Below are 12,401 nucleotides of genomic sequence, written 5' to 3'. Positions count from 1 at the left end.
ACACACCTTAATCAACACATGAAAGCTCAGGCTCATTTCTTTTTTCATTACTGTGAAAAGATTTCAACCCATTTTCCGCACAATATAACCATTTAACCTAAATATCTGTCACATGGGTATTTCCAATGGTTTAGATAGTAATGACACAATGCCACTCAAATTTGCTGCATTCACTTCATACTAATGTTTATATTGAAAATAACAAATAGTCATTTGGTCATCACTTCTCTCATTGATCTCTGAAGCAGTCAGGAAACTCAAACTATGGGGCATAAACAAGATAAAAAATACACAACATTGCATGACCTACTCATCTACACCCACCTCCTGTTTGGTATTTATTACAGTTGTTTAGCATTTATGCAATGCAGATCAAATACAACATCAGCACTGTTTATAAAAGACAAACAAATACCAATTTCTGAGTCCATCTTCACACATCTTTGAAATTAGGAAGAAATAAAATATATGAATCGATCACAACGGCCTGCATTTGAGCTTTATGATCTTAAAACATGCTGTGATGATTTCTGCACCAAATAGAGTCCACTTCAACCAGCAGACAGAAAACAGACAGAAACAGACGAACTAAATAAACCATGACGTGACATTTTGAATGCACTACAGAGAAATGTATAGTGAGTACAGATCCAATAGGATAAAAACATTGTGAACCAGCCATGATAAATCAGGCGAAGATGGTCTCCTCGCGTCTCTTCTTGGTCAGGATCGTTCCGGGTTTGTGCTGAGCGTCTGGGTGGTTGGCAAGCTCTGGAGGGCAGGTGGAGACCGGGCTCTCAAGGATGGCCTGCTTCAGGTCGTAAAACACTGCTGAGTCCTCTTTGGTGAGGAAAGTCATGGCCACACCGCTCTTACCAGCACGACCCGTACGACCGATACGATGGATGTAGTCTGCAAGAGGAGGAAGAGGAGAGCAGAGGAAGAGCAGAAACTAAATAAGGGTGGAAAACTTTTGTTCATCAAATAAATATCCAACATGTGAGGGAAAAAAGGCAGAAAATACAGAGGAAACCATGCACACAGAATCTTACCTTCGATGTTTTTAGCCATATCGTAGTTAATGACCATCGAGACGTCCTGGATATCAATACCTCGACCAGCAACGTCTGTGGCCACCAGAATATCTTTGGCTCCTGCCTTGAGATTGGAAAGCGCAAACTCTCTCTGCTCTTGGCCTTTGCCACCGTGCAGCGTGCAAGCATTGTACTGTGAGAAGAAGAACAGAGAGTAAAGTTTTCATTTTCAGTATTTTAGGAAACTAATTGAATCAACAGGCTTTTAAGAGAATCTAGTTCAGTGGTTATCAGTACAGTACTTTCCATTTACCATTTACCAACCAGAGATATGTTTGACCTGCTGAAGTATTTCAGTTAAAATGTACATCTTCTACGTTTATATATTAAGTTAAATGCATCAAACCACGACACTGTAATTAGTGGTGATGGAAAGTGGTGATCTAGTCTATACCGACTTACCCCCATTTTCTCCAGAGATTTGGCCAGCACATCGCAACCCTTCTTCTGGTTGACGAAAATGATGATGGGAGGCTCGAAACCATGCGACAACACCTCCAGCAGCTTCTTCCTGCACCACACATAATACAAAAACACACAGTATGACACTTAGGACTGAAATAAATGGGATGTTTGTTGTCTACAGTGTCTGTGTCTGTCTCACCTCTTCTCTCCCTCTGACATAAGCAGGACCTTCTGTTCGACTCTCTCGTGAGGTTTGCCAGCAGAGCCGATGTACACCACAGCAGGACGTCTTAAGTAGCTCCTGGCCAGCCTCTCCACAGCTGGAGGCATGGTAGCTGTGAACATGACAGTCTGCAGGGTCCAGATACACAGTTAGAAAGTACACGTGCCTTTAATATTGAGATTTTTCCAAACACTGACAGATAAACACACCTGTCTGTATTTATGTTTTCCAGACTCAAAGTTCATCGTCATTTTCTCAGGGTCCTCTGCTTCGTCTGTGTCGGGTTTCTGATTGGTCACTGGGATGTACTCCAGAATCTTTTGGACGTCAGGCTCGAAACCCATGTCAATCATCCGATCGGCTTCATCAAGAACCACGTAGGTGCAGCGGCCCAGGACCAGGTAGCGATTTTCCAGCACGTCAATCAGACGGCCGGGGGTTGCGATTACAATCTGTTAGATGGAGAAAACAAACAGTTGGTGAATGTGTTTTGTAAAGACAGCGTTAATACAGGGTGAGCGTAATGACAGTATGGGCTTCCTGCCAAGAAATACTGTATAAGAAAAGTTGTGTGTATATGTTTGTGTGTGCAGTGCCTGTAATTAGCTAATTAAAAATAACAGGGATTTGTAATCTATGGACACATATGCTAAAAATCACTTTTTGTCAACAAAGTTATTGTTTTTTTTTTTTACATTTTATATTGAAATACATCTCTTTCACTGTCCACAGTATTTAACCCTTTCTAAGCGCTGCTGCTTGCTGGACGCACTCCTGGATAAATTCAGTTGCGACTTTATTAGATGGTTAATGTTTCACCTCACAGCCCATCCTGAGACGGAAGCCCTGGTCCTCTCTGGAGATTCCTCCAATTACAGCCACTGTACGGATGCCAAGCGGTTTGCCAAACTTTATGGTCTCCTCTTCAATCTGCTGTGCCAACTCGCGAGTTGGGGCCAGGATCACAGCATAAGGACCCTGGTCTGAGTCCTCAATCCTGGAGGAACAGACAAACAGAGGGCCTAATTTTATATACTGACTTTTTTATCATTCAAATGTATTTGGGTGATTGGGTTAATAACACATTTCCTGTGGTGTGACACTCTCATAACACGTTCATTTCTGTTTTACATGGCTTCACTTTTACCTGTCAATTTTTGGCAGGGTGGTAATCCAGACCAGCAGAGGAATCAGGAAAGCTGCCGTTTTACCGCTACCTGTCTCGGCTACACCAATAATGTCACGGTTCTGTAAGCCAATAGGAATGGCCTGCCTCTGAATAGGTGTTGGATCCTGAATTCATAGAAGAAAGGTTGATCATTAGTAAAAACATTCACACATGTTTCTAAAGTCAACAAAATACAAACTAAATACCAATCAAAAGGTCACAGTTGACCTGATCTGACCTTGTAGCCACATTTGTCGATGACTTCCAGGATATGTGCGGGCAGCGGGTACTCCTTCCAATTTCGAATGGGGTTGGGGATCTTTCCTCCCTTGGTGGTGATGCTGTAGTCCTCTCTGAAGATTCTCCAGTCCCTGTCTGTCATCTCATCCAGCTTCTTCTGAGACCAGTGTCTGTCATCCCAGCGCTGTTTGGCCTCCTTCTTACGCATCTTTTTCAGTCTTGTCCTGAAAGGAGCAGGGAATAAAGATAGTACAATGGGTGGGAACAGAGGTGAAGCAGAGGGTGATGCTGGTGAGTTTGTACAAACTGTGAATGCTCTACAATGTTTTGACATATTTTCACACTGATTTTCAGTTTTATTAAATGTTTTTTTTACAGTATTCCATAGATTTTTATTATGTTTTTAATTTTAAATATAAAGTCACACAGAGCGAATCAGCTCCATGTTTTACTCACTCTTCCTGCTCCTTCTCCTCCAGTGTTCGCCTTTTCTCCATCAAGTCACCATAGAAACGTGACTGCTCTCTTTTCTGCTGCTTCAAGTCGATGCCAGCGATAAAGCCTCGCCCGTACAGCTGCACCTGATGCTTTTCTTTGTAACTGGGAGACAAACAATATCGTTTAGACTGGTACACGTTCTAGCAAAGCAAACCCTCCATCAATTCAAGAGGTAAATGTTAAAGTAACTTAGTGTGGTCATGTCTCACATTGGGTTGTAGTCAACTGATGTGTCTTCAGAAGCATCCCACTCGAACACAAACTTTCTGTCATTCAGGTGACGAGTTCTCCGGCGTTTCTTGATCCCACCAAGGTATCGCTCCTGTAAAGATATTTACTTTAGGAAAGGATCCCTCCATTTTTTCCGTCTTATTTTGAAACTAAACTTTCTTTCCCCGGACTAACCTTGATGGCATGGAGTTCTTTGACTTTATCTTTCTCTTCTCTAAGCTTCTGTCGTCCATCATCCTCTTCATTACCGTTGTTCTCTCGCTCCATTCGCTCTCTTCGTTCTCGTCTCTCCCGTTCTTGGGGGTCCTCTGTAGCAAATGATCTCAGTTACTATCAATGTACTTCTGCACAGCAAAATGCAGATTGTCTACAATTAAAGCAGAGGCTGATACTTACCCAGCATTTTTCTCCCCATGTCCTGGAACATGCGTCTCTTCTTCCTCTCGTCTTCCAAAAACCTTCTTTTCTCCTCTGTCTCTTGCTCCCTTCGTTTCAGAGCCTCAGCTTCTCGCTCTGCTTTGGTCAGGAACTTGGGCTGATAATACCAAATGAAAAAAGTGAGGGAAAAAAGTCTTAAATCTAAAAAAACAAACAAACAAAAAAAAGAAATAAAATAAAATGTATGCAACAGGGAACATCTCACCTTTGCCTCTGCTTCCTCTTCTGCCTTCTTCTTGGCAAGGAGCTCTTCCAAAGATAGAGGCTGGACCTGACAAGTAGCCAAACAGGTCAAAAACTCAAAATAATCTATGAAAGGCAATGCTATGAAAAATTAAGCCAAACCAAATCATTACCTTTTCTTTCTTCTTCTTTTCATCATCCTCCTCCTCTGTTTTTATATCCTTCTCTCTCTTTATCTTGGAATCCTTCGACTTAGGTGAGGGACTCCTTTAACACAGGGTAACAGACTATATTTTCAAAATGTGTATTCAATCACATTCTAATTTATTTGTTGTTTATTTTCCAGTCTTAATTACAACTGAAGTGGACATGAATGCTGTTAGAAAGATAGTAACTGGTAATTTAAAAAAAAGTGTAAATAATGAGACAGAGATTTGGGGGAAAATCATAAAGTTGTTAAATAAATTGTAAAAAAAAAAAATAATAATAATAATTCAGCATTTACTGCAAACTGTATCTCAAGTGATGCTCGATTTCACAGGACTGTATATTTCAGAATTAACAAACCTGGACCTCTTGCTGCGATCTTTATCACGTCTGTGGCTGTCTCTGTCCTTACGACTCCTGTCTCTGTCCTTATCTCTGTCACGGTCCTTGTCTCTATCCTTGTCCTTCATGCGTCGGTCTCTGTAATTAAAATGAATATTTAATGATTAATTTTATTTTATTTCAGCAGCAGGCAAAGTGAAGCATGGTCATGTCTAAATAAAACAAGTGAGTCATGATTCAGAAACATTAAAAATTAGAACTTAGTCTGGTGTTATATGTGGACCTTTAGTTACCTTTCTGTAGACTTGGAGCGATTTCGCTCACGAGACCGATGTCGTTTGCGGGAAGGAGAGACTTTACGATCTCTGTCTCGTGATCGGCTGCGTTTCCTCTCTCTGTCTTTGGTCCCTGAGGAGTCACCATCTTTCTTGTCTGTGGAGTCAGCTGCCATCTGACAAAATGAAGTACAACATGTGGGTAGCTTTGTCATAAAATAGTTCGAAAACTCTTTACATTTGATACCCAACATAACATAAAAAACATACACATGTAAAATTATTCAGTCACACATTTACTTTTATTTATTTATAAAAAAAAAACCGTGAAACTAATATTTTGCCAAGATCTACAGATCTAAAAAAAGTGAGAGTTTTTATCTTGATTTTACTGAATTAAAACAACAGAAACACAAAAAGTAATATGAGCTATGGTCACTTACAAATTGTGAATTATTATGAACTGCACTCAAGTGGTTTATTTCACATGTGCATATTGTTTAATTAGTTTTACTAAGGTGTAAGATCTGCCTGGCTACCACAAACTGCTCCAAGACAAAGTGCAAGCAAAAACACTGCACATAGCATTAAAACTGCAGATTGGTTTGACACACATGTAGCTCTGTGCAAAAACTGAAGGACTTAAGATTATATTCATACTTGTCATGCAGAACAATCACAAACTCATTCTGCAGTATCACAACCACCCAAAGAACAACTATCTTCCAAAACAAGAAGATCAAGGAGGTAAAAATGTGTGTAAATGTATCTCAACATCATCGAAATAAGAGAGAGAAACAACTAATAGCCTAAATCAACAATCAAAAAACAGTAGATGGCAACTTTACTACACTTTGTATGAAGCCAATTAATAAAATATTGTATTAATAATATTAAATGTCTGTCTGGATTTTAACTTTACAAAATGTTAACCACATATACTTCAGCCATTACTCTGGAAAGTTAGTGGATGATCTGCTTTATACATCTCAAAGACAAACGGGTCATGCTTTTAATTAAACTTACTGTACTTGCTTTACTTTCAAGTTTGTTCATGATGACTTATGAGAAAGGTTTTGTTGTGCTATGAGACACAATTAATGACTCAAGTTAAAGTAACTCAGCCTCTGCAGGATGAATGCTGTGAAACAAGCTAACGCTACCTCCGATCGTTAGCTAGCAACTTAGAAGAAAGAACAATTAATTCCAATAAATAACTCCAACCTGCAACACTGAAACCTCATTCAGGATCGAGCATTGCACTTTCTAAAATACAACATCTGAATATGTCATTTAAAACCTTTAAACCTTACCTTATTCACTTGTCAACAAAACACTTGCGATTTCGCTTCGCTTCAAGAAGACGCCATATCGCTCAACATGAGCTGAGGCGCGCGCAAGGATTTGTGGGAGTTGTAGTAGTGAACGTTCTGCACAGACTGGCGACAGGTTCGTTAAAAACTACATTTCCCACAAAACTAGGGGTCAGTTGTCAGGTCCCTCAGCGTTGAGGGTACGAACACATAGTGCCTGTTGAAAAATACCGTACTGAATCCGTATTTGCGTTGTTTCCGTCTCAAGCACCAGGTGGCGACCGAGGTACAGGTCATAATACACACGTTTATCTAAATGATATAAACTGTAAATTATACAGAATACAAACTTTAATAAACCACGAATTTAGACAGTTTAGGCTGTGAAATACGTAAAAGGAAAATTGATTTCTCACCAGCGATGATTATAGTCAAATCTGTATTAATCCACAAAATCCGAAGACTTTTTAAAGCAAGATGTTATTTGATTTTAACTAAACTTAGCTAGAAAGGGTTTAAAATATGAAACTATGTTTGTTTTTTAAAACATCTTTTAGATCTATAATTGGGATATATATATATAGATATTGTTAGATCTTTTACATCAATAAATAGATGCTCTCTTAGCCTCTCCTCTCTCCACCGCATGTCATTAACTTTGTGTCTTCTCTCCTGTCTGGAAGCTGATTCTTGTGAACTGGACTTAGCTGTGTGGTCGTTTGTCCGTCTGAGGATAGTTGGTTAGAGACCTCCAATTTATCCTCCAGGTAGGTTTCACTTCTTACCTGGCCTGAATATTGTTGTTAGGGGAAACAATGGAAAGAGGGGGTGTGAAAAGATGTAATACAGTGTATTTACATGGACTAACCAGGTTAAGGAGTTACTGAGTAACCTGGTTACTTGGATGAGTAGTAAAACATTTCAACCTAACAAGAAGGAAGTCCAGTTGCCATGACTCAGCTACCAGATGACTTCACCTGGACGACTGAGACTCTTCATCGACATGTCTGTCTTCCTGCAGGTATCCTCATCTCTTCCTCTAAAGGGAGTTTTTCTCTTTCCACTGTCATCTAGTGCTGCTCAAGTAGGATTGTTAGGTTTTAGTTTGTAAGGTCTTAAACCTTTAACACTGTGAAGTTCCTTGATATGACTTTTGTTGGGATTTGACGCTATATAAATAAACTGAATTAAATTAGAGAAAAATTAGAATATAATAACATGGATGGGTGGGGAGGAAATTTATAATTGGGTTCCAATTGAAGCAACAATATGAATCATTGTTTCCAACTCTACAAATCCATAGCAGTAACAGGCAACCATTTTATTAATTAATTAACAATTTAAGTTATTTTTAAAGTTTTTTTGTAATATTCCAATTACATTCACCTTTGCAAACCAATTTCATACACGAGCTTTAGGTTTTAATCTGTTAGCAAGTTCAATATTTTATTAGACACGGTCTACATACCTTTAGCAGTGCATTTCATTGTGTCGGGACTAGCAGACCAAACCTGAATGTATTCGACTCAGTGAAATAGTCCTTATTAGTCTGTTATTTATCTGATAAGCTGCTGAAAGGTCTGCATTTGGAGCCAGAGTAATCAATCTGTTGTCGACCATAAGCTATAGAGTGCAACTATGATGAAATAGGTCTTTCTGCTCAGTACCACTTGAAAATGCCGCTGCAACAGTTTAACATTCAAGAAGTGCCGTTATTGCAGAGACAAGGCAATGTTTTTCCTGTAATCTAAACCATCCTCGGGTGCATATGTGTGTGTACATGCTCATGCAGACAGATAAAAGACATTTTAGATGTTGCTATGCTTGCCTACAGTTTGGATTGGCTCAATACTGATTCATATTCGGGCCCTGTCTTTCCATCCACAGGGAGATCAAGAGAGATTTATGAAGCCCTTCTGAAGGTGAAGAAGTTTCAGTAAGAACAGATCAAAGTTGATGGTATAAAGAAAAACACAAAGAGAAACGATACTGGAGATGAAAACAATGAACTGGTTTGACAGTAAAAGTCAGAGTTTGTATTTCATAGGCTGAACTGTGGTTGTTAGTTTAGCTTTGTTTCTTTAACATGCTTTTAATGGATAACTCTAAACAAGTTGGAATATAAGATGATGAAAGTGTCTCATGAGTTATGAATTCCTTCTGTTTCATATATAGCTACCTACCTGAGAAGAACGGTGTGTTGTTTACTGGGAGGAAAGGTTTCTCTTACAGGTCCTTTTCACAGTACATTTATTCGCTTATAAAAGCAGGAAAAGTACAGATATTACTAATGGCTCTGTTGAAAGTGTCTCAGTAAGTAATGATGGTGAGTCAGCATGCACAATAACAAGACCCTGAACCTTGAAACACCTGAATGACAAGGATGACATACAGTCATGCTGAATGTTTATTACATCTGTGCATCTGCTGCTTTGACATATAAAATCTCTATTAAAATTTAAAGCTATTAAAATGGTCTTTAATGTAAATTCTTTGCTAATATATTTCTTGTACTCATGTAATAATCTGCTTTCCTTTTGTCTTAAGGACTGACGTATTCAACAATATTATTTATCACTGCCTGCTAGCACTAGATACAGTAACACACCAGAAACCACCCAATTACATGAGACCCATTAGTCTCATGTAACTGACTGTAACCATAATTTAACAAAACTGCAAATATTGTGAGTAGTCACACTATGAAATTCACAGGTTCACCTAAAAATCAACATTAAAAATTATGATTATCTATTCAATAGTGCAATAGAGTCTCACGAGGAATGATAATGTGATTGTGTGAATGTGATAATGAGCCAGAATGCACAAGACAAGGAAGCTTGTCTCCCTGCATGGATAGGTGCCTGCAGCAGAGACCGTGGCACTGTTGAGGATCAGCATCATGAACGAGAGGGAGGATGGGGGGTCATTTTATTGTTTACATTTATTATTTTTCTACAGTTACGTTTCAAATTGTATTCAATAAAATAGCCATGTGTGAAAAAGTGACAACAACAGAACTAGCACTGGACCACTGTTTGCAAAGAGTAGCTAATATACTGGTACTTTGGTAATGAGGTTTAGGTGTGCAGCCAAGTGCTTTGTCCATTTCGTAGCAGAGGGAATCTCAACACGGGCAGCTGATGGACAGGTATTGAAGGGTTACTGGAAAAGTTGATCAGTATTTCAGAGAGGCAAATGGAAAACTATTGATGATAGTGAAATAATGATGAAATGACAAGAAAAACATTCTTCAAAAAATATTAATATCAACAGGTGAAGAACCTCTTGAAAACAGTCTGTGCAGTGGTATTGATATATTGGCGATTGGTGCACAATATGTACAGATATGCCAACGATATTTTATGAAACAGTCACAATTCTGTAGTATTTCCACCAGATTGTAGTGTCTTTTAAATGGGTATCAGTCTCAAAACTCTTGTCTCAGCTGGGTTAGTTTCCATCAATATGTACTGGTGAGTGTTTTTCCTTCTTGCGGCTTTAAAGACTGCTGGTCTGTACACTGAGCATACCTGATTAACATCTCCTGTACTGTCCAGGGTTACACCTGTAACTACCCAGTCCATACTGGAAATCAAATTTTTACTACATGAAAAATTATACCTGTGTATATACAAAAGTCCTGTAACATAATTTTTATGCTACATGTTCTGTGGTGATTTACTAGTGTCTACAGTGTTTGTTCTTAAAGCAAAATAATATTACGTTCTAAAGCATGCTTAGAAAATACTATGTTCTTATAATAAAAGAACATAAGATTTATTGTTAACATTTTGCATTCTAAGTAATTGCAACCCATAAATTAATCATGATAATAATAATGTATGTTTATGTAAAAAGCTTTAAAAAAATCCCCACTGTGTTAAAGTACTTACACAATACTCTGTCTTTAGTTGCCATTAGTGAGTAACGCACAACAAGGGAGGATTTACAACAGCTGACTTTAAAATATATAAACGCACATTATCATTACTTTGACATGCACATTTGTAAAGTACCTATTTCTCTCTCTGCTCACAGATTTCAAGATATAACATGGACAGTTTGAAGCCCTAGAAACAGACTTTTGCTGGAGTCATGTGATTGGATGGCACAGATATTGCATTCATCTATTCTCCAGATGTACACATCTGCCATGGTAACCCACTACCCTAACGCCTAACTACAGTCAACCCCCATCCCAAGTACCTCATGTGCCCCTGCCTTGGCTCCCCTCCCCCACTGTTCCCCGATGCCAGGAGTGGTTGTCTAATTAAACAGCTAGAAGTGCATTCATTCTTGACATGCCCTCAGGGCGTGCCAAACATTGCACATGGGCATGAAGTGGGGGGTAGATCTGGTGAAGGTGAACAGTTGTACAAATGAGGGGTTTCCTGGGGTGTCGTAACATAGACGATAAGGAGAGTGCAACAGGATAGTCGTACCAGGGGACTATTTACCTCTGGCAGGGACACAAGGGGTCTTATAATTCCAGCAAACCCAAACTGAGCACCGGTGTGTGTGAACCTGGCTCACTCTGCTGCACTTGAGAGTGAGAAAATATGCAGACAGAGGAGATAAACTGCTTAGTATACACAGCACACACTGACACACATTCATACACCAATTCATATGTTCATCATCACACATGCATGCCCTTAGCGGCAAATACAGTACAGAGACACACAAAGAACAGAGAATGAGACTGTGCTGCCACAACTGACAAAGAAACATGGATGAATTTTCAGCACATTTACAGTTGCAATAAATATAATTAAAAGAACAGAGATTTATTCAATATTCAACTTTTAGCATTTGTGCACGGTATGCTAATAAAGCTTAATATGGTAAATATTAATGTGAGTCATTCCTTGGGGTTCAGGGCTAGAGAAAGGCTGTGGGGTATCTTTACGTCGTCTGGTGATGCCTCATTGAGTCGCCCAAAGCGCACAGACGCACACAAGATGAGAGCTGCTGTGCTGCTTGAGCCTGTCACATCAGACCAGCTTTGGACCGAGCCATCCGACAGACACAGACAGATCGATTCAACATAATGTCACTTAAATAAATTTGTTATAGTCAGTTTAAGGTTTTTTTTTATTTTTGTGCCCAGTTTGAATTTTCTTTTCTTGTGAAAAAATTCGAAACACAATAACAAGCAAATGTTATTGGAAAAAATTGAGCTATAACTTCTTTCTGAATTTCTGACAAAAGATATTATGTCACAGAAATGTATAAAAAAAATTAAAAAAACAGCGTTTGCAGTTAATACAAAATGGAGGTAAACACCAAAAGGATATCTGTTTTTTGTCTATACAGTTACTGCACCATACACTATACTCACTGTACTTACTGCACTATCTGCTGTATAAAGACAGTGAGAGGAAAGGAGAAAGTAAAAGCTAACTTGTGACTTGGCCTGAGTTTGTCTTAGCTAAAACCAAAGTTACTGACCTTCCCTCAGTCATTATCTGTAACATTAAACAGTTTTGTAGTTACAGTCAGTTTTCATTCACATGACATCAATGACTGAAACATTTTATAAAGCACTAGAAAAGATGCTGTGTGACTGAATCAGAAATATGGAGAAAATATTATACAATTTATTCAACTGTTATGTTTGTCCTAGTGCAGTATTTTTCTATTTACATAAGAAATAGTTTTATATGTGGGAGCTGTAGAGGTGACTGGTGGATTTTGTTACCTTTGGACAGAAGCAGGTGTTTCCATTGTTTTTGTTAAGCTGTGCTAACTGACTAAGGGCTGTGGCCATATTACTAGTTC

At 38.8% G+C, this 12,401-nt stretch overlaps 1 protein-coding gene across 1 annotated transcript; it reads right to left on the bottom strand.

Annotated features, from left to right (window-relative positions):
* Window positions 1–155: 155 nt before the first annotated feature.
* ddx23 (DEAD (Asp-Glu-Ala-Asp) box polypeptide 23) lies at window positions 156–6,717 on the bottom strand. Its single transcript, XM_026368680.1, has 17 exons — window positions 6,618–6,717; window positions 5,323–5,480; window positions 5,048–5,167; window positions 4,654–4,747; window positions 4,503–4,568; window positions 4,256–4,394; window positions 4,034–4,167; window positions 3,838–3,950; window positions 3,587–3,730; window positions 3,129–3,354; window positions 2,870–3,015; window positions 2,542–2,719; window positions 1,932–2,174; window positions 1,699–1,850; window positions 1,497–1,605; window positions 1,053–1,227; window positions 156–912 (listed from the first exon to the last, which is right to left on the bottom strand). Exons 2-17 carry the CDS (start codon window positions 5,478–5,480, stop codon window positions 689–691), a joined length of 2,421 nt encoding a protein of 806 aa, XP_026224465.1. The 5' UTR covers window positions 6,618–6,717; the 3' UTR covers window positions 156–688.
* Between the last annotated feature and the right edge of the window lie 5,684 nt (window positions 6,718–12,401).

Source organism: Anabas testudineus, chromosome 7 (genome assembly GCF_900324465.2).
Source record: "Anabas testudineus chromosome 7, fAnaTes1.2, whole genome shotgun sequence".
NCBI lineage: Eukaryota > Metazoa > Chordata > Actinopteri > Anabantiformes > Anabantidae > Anabas > Anabas testudineus.
The sequence above is the reverse complement of the archived record's forward strand: the minus strand, read 5'-3'. Positions and strand labels throughout refer to the sequence as shown.

What these genes read in the sequence shown, in the direction of transcription:
- ddx23 (XM_026368680.1), bottom strand. Translation starts at nt 5,480, where the DNA reads ATGGCAGCTGACTCCACAGACAAGAAAGATGGTGACTCCTCAGGGACC. An exon ending in AAGAGGAAGCAGAGGCAAAG is followed by an intron (nt 4,395 to 4,502) that starts GTGAGATGTTCC and finishes TGGTATTATCAG; the next exon opens with CCCAAGTTCCTGACCAAAGC. An exon ending in ATGTCAGAGGGAGAGAAGAG is followed by an intron (nt 1,606 to 1,698) that starts GTGAGACAGACA and finishes TGTGTGGTGCAG; the next exon opens with GAAGAAGCTGCTGGAGGTGT.